This window comes from Portunus trituberculatus, chromosome 41 (genome assembly GCF_017591435.1).
Source record: "Portunus trituberculatus isolate SZX2019 chromosome 41, ASM1759143v1, whole genome shotgun sequence".
Lineage (NCBI taxonomy): Eukaryota > Metazoa > Arthropoda > Malacostraca > Decapoda > Portunidae > Portunus > Portunus trituberculatus.
In genome coordinates this window covers 38,590,455-38,600,314 of record NC_059295.1, presented here as the reverse complement: position 1 = coordinate 38,600,314, position 9,860 = coordinate 38,590,455, and the positions used below count along the sequence as shown (strand labels likewise).

Genomic DNA, 9,860 nt, shown 5'->3' with positions numbered 1-9,860 from the left:
TCCCCACCATTGGTTGTACAGGTTGCACGTTAGCGTCACGGCGTGGTAGCGGAGGCTCAGGGCGACTCCCACCTTGAGGGTGGTGGGAAGAGAGTGGCAATGTGGACTGACCAAGCTTTTTACCTCCATCTTCTAGCTGAGGCGGCAGCAGAGACTGGCTTTAGACATGGGGGAAAAGCAAGTGGCTCGTACTGCCAACACTCGCACACCACTGCTCTTCTTCAGTAGTGGCTCCTTCCTGTTCCCACCCTCCATAGTCATGTTTCCGAAGTCCAGTACTGCCTCACTTTCCTGTAGACTATTCAGCCCCCGGAGGCTCTCATTTTTGTCAGCCACATGCACAGGCAGGGTCCTGTCCTCCCCTTCGACAGCAATTGTGGCCAGCAATGGTCCCTTCAGCTGTGTGCAGTGACCTGTGATGTCATACAGCTGCTGTTCTGGTTGTCCAAGGTCTGCCATCGCTGCTATGGTTTCTGTACGCAGGAAAGTGCCAGTACGTGTCCACCATCAGGTTACAAGGTTTACCGTCAATCTATCCTTGCACCTGGATGGAACGGACACCCACAGCGCGACACCTTAGACAGAACGGGGCCTGCTGGGAAAGAGCTGGTTCTTGGCCCCGCTTACCAGCCCAGTAGGGCTTCCTTCACCTTGTGCCGTGACTGTGGGTGGTACAGAAGGGCATAACTCTTCGGATGCCTCTCTCTACAGTTCCAACAGCATGGATATTATATAGCTGGTACCACCTAGAGGCTTCATTTGTCAGAGACTTTCCTTGGAGGCAGTATCTTTGATTGTGCCCTGGACGTCCACATCCAAAGCAGTTTCTTTGGAACACCTCCGTTGGTGAGGAGCGGCGAGGCTGGGGTGAGAAGAGATAAGGCTGGGCAGGTGAGAAGTGACGAGGCTGGGTGGGGAGCTCTCCATATATTCCGGCCAATAATTTATTCATATTAGAAAAAAAACAGGGGGCCTAGCATCGATTCCTGGGGAACACCACTACTTACTCATCAGGATGAACTTTTTGCGTGTGATACTGTACAATTATCATTCACAACTCTATCATTAAGAAAGTTTTTCATCCATTCAAGTATTTTACCAGTGATACCCAAATTCAGAAGTTTATCTATCACAATGGGACCGATCGCGATCTGCTATGTAGGTGCCTTCAACCGCCAGATGGGTTAATTATTTCACAGCAAGTTGGTCAACTGGAACGTACTTTTCTGCACGTTTTGTAAATATTAAATGGTTTAATAAAATAGTTATAATCTTTCTAAGAATGTACTCGTGACACATAAGCTAAAAAAGTGGAAATGTTTATATATATGTCGAGCGCTCTTCTTTACCATCTCCATTTCTGGGACAAAAAATAGAAAAGATCATTAATAGGTAAAGCGTAGTTTTAATGCCTTTTTCTTTCCATAAAAATTAATATGAATTATATTCATACAGAAAATCACAACAATTAATAGTCTTAAGAAATTAACAGTACAGAGGATATTGTCTAACATGCACCGAGATTGTTCTATCGAAATGTAAACAAATGTAGTGTGTTAACAGCCATCGCCACACTCGCTACACAATGGCTTCACTATGGATAACACTATGGATATTAGTAAGGATGAACTCAGAAAATAGAGAGTGCCAACTCTGAGATCAAAAGACATACCAAGTTCGCTTGTTGTGATTCAGTTAGGAAAATTCGGTTTCGGTAATGTTGGCCAGGTTATTTCGGCACAGACTCCGAAAATTGTTTTTTTATATATATAAATGCTACTCAGTGATATTTGCTCTACGCTTTTTAAGTGTAGCATTATCCTAAGCAGAAACTCTGACAATTTTGTGATAAGGTATATATGTACTATTAGACTTGCAAAAAATATTTTGATGGGACACTGGTACATCCATACTTTGCACCATTAGGAACATATATTTGCATATTTTTATGTCATTTTCAATCAGACGCATAGATAAATAACCAAACGTTTATATTATGAGGTATGTAGGCATGAATATCTGTATATATTTTGTTTTAATAGGGCTTCCATAAGAGCGACAGTTCGGCGCGATAGGCAGGACCAACTTGTGAATTAAACCAGCTGGCGAACAATGAAAACTACATAGATAGCGATTGGTGCCATTGAATGGTTAACATCAAAAGCTTCAGAATAATAAAAAAGAATAAGATCTATTAGTTTACCATTATCTAATGCTAGTAGGGACGAGCAGCGTGACTTCTGTTGAGAGAGAGAGAGAGAGAGAGAGAGAGAGAGAGAGAGAGAGACGAATGAACACTTAATTGTGGAGTGCTATAAATATGAGTGAGAGAGGTATACTTATAAGACAATTGTGGGAATCATGGGTGAATTAGAGTAGTGCTCTAGACAGGAAGAAGCATATATAGGGATTCTCATTGTGCTGGGACTGTATAATGGTAAAAAGAAAGAATGGGAAAAGATATAAGATCATATGTTCCTTTTCCAGGCCTGCAGGGAAATACGTTTAAAAGGTTAAATGCTAGGAGACATGCTATTCTGCTTTGCCTCCTCTACAGGCTGAAGACTAAAGAGGATAACGGAAAACAGCGCACCTATAAAGCAAGGAGGTTGAATGGAAGAAGACAGTATGACATCACAAAAGTGAAGTCGATGATGCGCTATTGGTCCACTGTTGCCTCTATCTCCCTTACATCAGGATATCAACTAGGCATTGAATGATTTTTTAAATTTTTTTATTGTATGGAATTTTAATGACAGATCACTATTGTTTCATTGTATGTGGAATATGTTACAATACAAATGGAGCAAGTAAAGAGTCTACTCCATGTGAAAGTGTACAACAACTTTGTTTTATATTTGCTTATTTTAGGCATTATTAATATCGTTATGGAGTTTATTAACAGATTACTAATGTTCCATTGTCTATGGAATATTGCATGATAGCAGTGTCCGGAGTACTGAAACAAGAGTATAACGAGTGATAACAGAGTACCAAACCTTAAGTACTAAGTTGGTTGAAAATGAAATTTATTTGATAATGTTCAGCATTTATTCCTGGGAACTTCATTGTCCAAATAGACAGATAGTAATGAAACAGAGTTGGTGTTATAAATCATACTATCTAAAGAATCCAAGATTCGTAAATTGAAAATGTTAGACTTACATATGTTTAAAAATTGATAAATTTCAGCAATGCATCATAAATCGTAGAAAGTGTTTACATGCAGCAGGAAAGAGAGGACTGCAGTTTAGACCACGTTGAGTCCTGCTCAACTGAGATATACTGTAGTACAACTATCCACAGTCCACAAAAAAATCTTCAAAGTTCTGAGATTGCTTCCAATGTATAACGCTAAACAATACTGACAGCATGCATACACAGGAAGGCAAAACTGGTTGCCTGCCCTCCTATCGAAAAGACAAGAACTGCTTGCCTTGGATTCCACACAATTACCGAGTACTGATTCACAGGTGCTCAGCAGAGGCAGTTATATATGTTTGTCTCCGTTAAAAGAAAGACTAGTACCAGTGATTGCGTTGTCATCATCAACATCATTATCATTACCACTCTGATCATCATAACAATAACAACAACAACAACTACTACTACTACTACTACCAAGGGAGTCCGGGGTAAACTGACAACAGGGTTAATTAAGCTGACATACTTGTGACAATTCAAGTGATAATTATTAGACAGCACCGTAGGGCAGTACTGTACTTTCTCAGTCAAGCACCTGCTGCTACCAAAGTGATGGGCAGCACAGCTTGAAAGGAACTGGGAAAATTTGATTTTGATGCTGGTGAGTAAATTTTCATTTTCTTATACTGTTTGCTGTAATATGCTTGAGGTTATTGTGAAATAATATCCAGTTTAGCCAATAATCAACGTAGGGTGTAAACTATTGTTTACCCTTAAAACAGTTCAAAATTAGGCTTCTCAATATCTGCTAAACTGTACATTTAGTTGGCTTAAAAAAAATTGGGCAAGTTAACACAGTGCCAACTTATCCCCATATTAACTATTTGTATGGTTTGCATTTTCATATTATGTTTGAGTTAGCTATGTTATACATCTAATCAATTACTTTTGAAATTACTAGGTCTATTTATTTCAGGCCAACGAAATCAATGTTCAGCTAGTGACAAATGTTAGTGAAAACTCAGAAAGTACTGAAAGATCATAAAGTTTGATTGTAACAGTCCAGTCAAAATTTGGTTCAGTTCAAAATGGTGCTCATCTTCAAAATAAGAATGAACCAAAATTTTCTACTTCTGAACTCTTGGGAGACAGCCCCACTCCTGAGCAACTGAGACCATTCATTTGAAACAAATCCATTTATATTCACTTCATGATAAAAGGTTACTTTATTATTACATTTAAGTATCTTGTGGAATAAACTGCAAATATTTTCAACGGAGTATATTGAAAATATTTAGTCATGTACCTTATTATAAATACTTTACACTTAAGTGTCCAGTGCATCATAGGGTAGATATTTTCAATGGAATGCATGGAAACTAATCAATTTATATTGCTTTCATTATAGAAGGTTATTTTATCAGTACATGTACATGTATTGTGTCACATATTTCTAATTTGGTGTGCCAACTTATCCCATAGTGTGTGCCAACTTATATCCTTTACATGGGGCACATTGGCACAGCTGAAAAGTTTTTTTTTTCTAAAGACTGGTGTGCTTTTTTGAACAAAGAAAATTATATTTTCATGTAACGAAAAGTAAAAGAAGATTTATATTCTTCAAGAAAAGTATAAAATTACCAAATCTTTTTGTTGTTTTTCTTCCTTCACCAAAAATGTAAAGTGTGCCAACTAGCCCAGGTCTCCCCTATTACTACTTCTACTATTATACTCGTACCACTACTACTACTACTACTACTACTACTACTACTACTACTACTACTACTACTACTACTACTACTACTACAATAATAATAATAGATAAATAAAAATAAAATAATAATGATAATAATAATAATAGCAGTAATAATAATAATAATGATAATAATAACAATAATAATGATAATGTAAAATACGTGGCGTCCTCGTCCCCTCGCCAGTGCGTCTCAAACCTTTGTCAATGTGTCACCGCTTTCATCTTTTCCATCTGCTACTAACTTGTATCCCCTGATGAAGAAAAGAAAAGAAAAGAAACATTTTCATCAATCACAAGTGTGGTTGATCAGCATTCAGCCAGTCTTTTAGGGAACATAGCCATTATATACTTAACTTAATTTCAGAACAGTATATTATGTTTGCCGTTTTTTCATTAGTTATAACATTAATTTAGAAATATTACAATGATTATTTGAATTAGTAAGCTCGCTCATTAATGTGTGTGTGTGTGTGTGTGTGTGTGTGTGTGTGTGTAATTCACCTCGGTCGTCTGCTGGTCACCCAGCTAGTCTTCCCCATTACAGAGCGAGCTCAGAGCTCATAGACCGTCTTCGGGTAGGACTGAGACCACATCACATACAACACACACCGGGAAAGCTAGGCCACAACCCCTCGAGTTACATCCCGTACCTATTTACTGCTAGGTGAACAGGGGCCACACATTAAGAGGCTTGCCCATTTGTCTCGCCGCTTTCCGGGACTCGAACCCGGCCCTCCCAATTGTGAGCCGAGCGTGCTAACCACTACACTACACGGTGTAATTCACCTCGGTCGTCTGCTGGTCACCCAGCCAGTCTTCTCCATCACGGAGCGAGCTCAGAGCTCATAGACCGATCTTCGGGTAGGACTGAGACCACAACACACTCCACACACCGGGAAAGCGAGGCCACAACCCCTCGAGTTACATCCCGTACCTATTTATTGCTAGGTGAACAGGGGCTACACATTAAGAGGCTTGCCCATTTGCCTCGCCGCCTCCGGGACTCGAACCCGGACCCTCTCGAGTGTGAGTCGAGCGTGCTAACCACTACACTACGCGGTGTGTTTCACTGTTTGATCTGCTGCGGTCTCTGACGAGACAGCCAGACGTTACCCTACGGAACGAGCTCAGAGCTCAATATTTCCGATCTTCGGATAGGCCTGAGACAAGGCACACACCACACACCGGGACAACAAGGTCACAACTCCTCGATTTACATCCCGTACCTACTCACTGCTAGGTGAACAGGGGCTACACGTGAAAGGAGACACACCCAAATATCTCCACCCGGCCGGGGAATCGAACCCCGGTCCTCTGGCTTGTGAAGCCAGCGCTCTAACCACTGAGCTACCGTGTGTGTTGTGTGTGTGTGTGTGTGTGTTTCTGTGAGAGAGAGAGAGAGAGAGAGAGAGAGAGATGGTGTCTGTGTGTGTGTGTGTAGGGGGGGGAGAGCGGTTTAAGCATGACTGACAATTATATATTATACTATGTTAATGAATGCTAGAGGCACAAGACCTTATCCAGGGTGGAGAACGTTAGCAGGTGATCAACGCTCAATGATAATTACAATTGGCTAGTCGTATTTAGTGGAAAGGGTACATTTGCAGTGTTTCAATATTTCTTTACCAAACTATTTGCTTTGAGGACATAAAAAAACAATGTCTTATTACTTGAACACAAAAGCAAAGCAAGTAACCATACTTTTTTTATACTCATTTTTGTTGCAAAGCTGGATGTTTTTTTTTTTTTTTTTTTTTTTATTTTACGTAGGGAAGAGGGCCAGCCAAGGGCAAAAAAAAAGAAAGTTAGAAAAAAGCCCACTTGAGCGCTGGCTCTCCAAAGAGTACAAAAAGTGCCAAAACCGTCAGCCAGAATTAGGGGAGCAAATGCCTCGATACCTCCCTCTTAAAAGAAGACAAGTTGTAGGAATTTGGAAATACAGATGCAGGGAGGGAGTTCCAGAGTTTACCAGTGAAAGGGATGAATGATTGAGCGTACTGGTTAACTCTTGCAATAGAGAGTTGGACAGAATAGGGATGAGAGGAAGAAGAAAGCCTTGTGCAGCGTGGCCGCAGGAGGAGGGGAGGCATGCAGTTAGCAAGATCAGTAGAACAGTTACCATGAAAATAGTGATAGAATATAGAAAGGGATGCAACATTTCGGCGGTGAGAAAGAGACTGAAGACAGTTAGTCAGAGGAGGGGAGTTGATGAGACGAAGAGCTTTCGATTCCACCCTATCAAGCAAAGCTGTGTGACTGGAACCCCCCCAAACATACAGGGACGGATAAGGCCCTTATACAGAGTAAGCAGTTGGAGGGACGAGAAAAACTGGCGGAGACGCCTCAGAACACCTAACTTCATAGAAGCTGTTTTAGCAAGAGATGAGATGTGAAGTTTCCAGTTAAGATTATGAGCAAAGGACAGACCGAGGATATTCATTGTGGAAGAGGAAGACAGTTGAGTGTCATTGAAAAAGAGGGGATAGTTGTCTGGAAGGTTGTGTCGAGTTGATAGATGGAGGAATTGAGTTTTGAGGCATTGAAAACTACTAGATTTTCTCTGCCCCAATCGGAAATTTTAGAAAGATCGGAAGTCAGGCGTTCCGTGGCGTCCCCGCGTGATCTGTTAATTTCCTGAAGGGTTGGACGTCTCTGAAAGAACGTGGAAAGATGTAGGGTGGTATCATCAGCGTAGGAGTGGATAGGGCAAGAAGTTTGGTTAAGAAGGTCATTAATGAATAATAGAAAGAGAGTGGGTGACAGGACAGAACCCTGAGGAACACCACTATTAATAGGTTTAGGAGAAGAACAGTAGCCGTCTACCACAGCAGCAATAGAGCGGTCGGAAAGGAAACATGAGATAAAGTTGCAGAGAGAAGGATAGAAGCCGTAAGAGGGCAGTTTTGAAATCAAAGCTTTATGCCAGACTCTATCAAAAGCTTTTGATATGTCTAACGCAACAGCAAAAGTTTCACCGAAATCTCTAAAAGAGGATGACCAAGACTCAGTAAGGAAAGCCAGAAGATCACCAGTAGAGCGACCTTGACGGAAGCCATACTGGCGATCAGACAGAAGATTGTGAAGTGACAGATGTTTGAGAATCTTCCTATTCAGGATAGATTCAAAAACTTTAGACAAGCAAGAGATTAAAGCTATAGGACGGTAGTTTGAGGGGTTAGAACGGTCACCCTTTTAGGAACAGGCTGAATGTAGGCGAACTTCCAGCAGGAAGGAAAGGTAGAAGTCGATAGACAAAGTTGGAAGAGTTTGGCCAGGCAAGGTGCAAGCACAGAAGCACAGTTTTTGAGAACAATAGGAGGGACCCCATCAGGTCCATAAGCCTTCCGAGGGTTTAGGCCAGCAAGGGCATGGAAAACATCATTACGAAGAATTTTGATTGTAGACATGAAATAGTCAGAGGGAGGAGGGAGGGAGGACAAGCCCAGAATCGTCCAAGGTGGAGTTGTGAGCAAAGGTTTGAGAAAAGAGTTCAGCTTTAGAGACAGAAGAGATGGCAGTGGTGCCATCAGGATGAAATAAAGGAGGGAAAGATGAAGAAGTGAAGTTATTTGAGATGTTTTTAGCTAGATGCCAGAAGTCACGAGGGGAGTTTGAGTTTGAAAGATTTTGACATTTCCTATTTATGAAAGAGTGTTTGGCAAGTTGAAGAACAGACTTGGCATGATTCCGGGCAGAGATATAAAGTGCATGAGATTGCGGCTACTATGTGCGCAATGACATAATTACTTGTTCTCGTGCCCATGCTCCTGAATCTTCTGAATTTTCTACCATCTGGCTACGATTTCAGAGTGGTTCTCTTTCTAAATTCATCTGTGTTGTATGCCTCTCAACTAACTCCTCTGACTACAAAAAATTCTTTGACTATTTGACTTTCAAAATGGAACACATTCTGATTCTCTTTCCTTTTACGGAGATCTCCATTCTTAAAGACATGATTGTTCAGCAACAGTTTTGGCCTTCCTCTCCCTTCACTGATCATCCTGGTAAACTAGGCATTAACTTGCCTGACCTACACGACCTACAGCAGGGTTTCTCTACCTTTTTCTCGTTAAGAACCCTCCTGAGTTATAAGACCATCTACCCTAACCCCCAGTAATCTGAAATTGAACATAATGTTAATTTAGCGATTGGCACTAACTCAATACACAATGGTACTGCAAAGGATATTGTTAGATCATCCATCTAAGTACGTCCGTAAATTTTACAGAATGTTAATTTAGTGACTGACACTAACTTGATATTCAATGGTACTGCAAAGGATGTTATTAGATTGTCTTGGAGATAACCCAGCATTCTTGACTTTTTTTAACCCCTTTATCCTTCTGCTGTTAACCTATCTTCTCCGTTGGGCTCCCTTGATTACAATCTCATATCTGCATCTTGTCCTATTTCTCCAATCCCTCCTCAGTATCCTTAGTATTGTTCAATGCTTCATAAACTCAATATCTCTCTCTATCAACTTGATACATCCATCCACACAATTATCGCCTCTTTTTTAATGGCACTCAACGGTATCCGTCTTTTACACTTAATATACTCGGTAGAGGAGTAATGAAAGACAAATTTACATGGGGCGATACCTGAAAATGCTACTCCAGAAAGTAATAAAAAATGTGAGATTAGTTATAATACACTTGTTTATTATACATACATATATTATACTATCCATATATGAAGTTTAGATCAATATTTTGCTCCCCTTCAATTTTGGAATTCTAAAATGAAGGTCTGAACATCAATATTCTCAATAGCTTGTATCACACCCTGAGAATATGCAGCCCGGGGCATTAGCCCCTGCTCGCCCCCTCTATCATTATGCCACTGATCCTCGGTCTGTCATTTACTTACAATCTAAACTGGAAACTTTACATAATAATCTCTAGCTAAAACAGTTTCAATAAAGTTTAATGTTCTCACTAGTTTGCGCTATTTTCTCTCT

The 9,860-nt window shown here is 40.5% G+C and overlaps 1 protein-coding gene across 2 annotated transcripts in view; it reads right to left on the bottom strand.

Moving 5' to 3' along the window:
- Positions 1–3,037: 3,037 nt before the first annotated feature.
- Positions 3,038–9,860, bottom strand: part of LOC123517010 (organic cation transporter protein-like) — a 68,962-nt gene continuing 62,139 nt past the window's right edge. For both annotated transcript variants that reach the window (XM_045276827.1, XM_045276828.1), the window contains one exon: positions 3,038–5,151. In XM_045276827.1, coding sequence (XP_045132762.1) covers positions 5,091–5,151 — 61 coding nt within the window. In that variant the 3' untranslated portion in view covers positions 3,038–5,090. The remainder of the gene's footprint in view (positions 5,152–9,860) is intronic.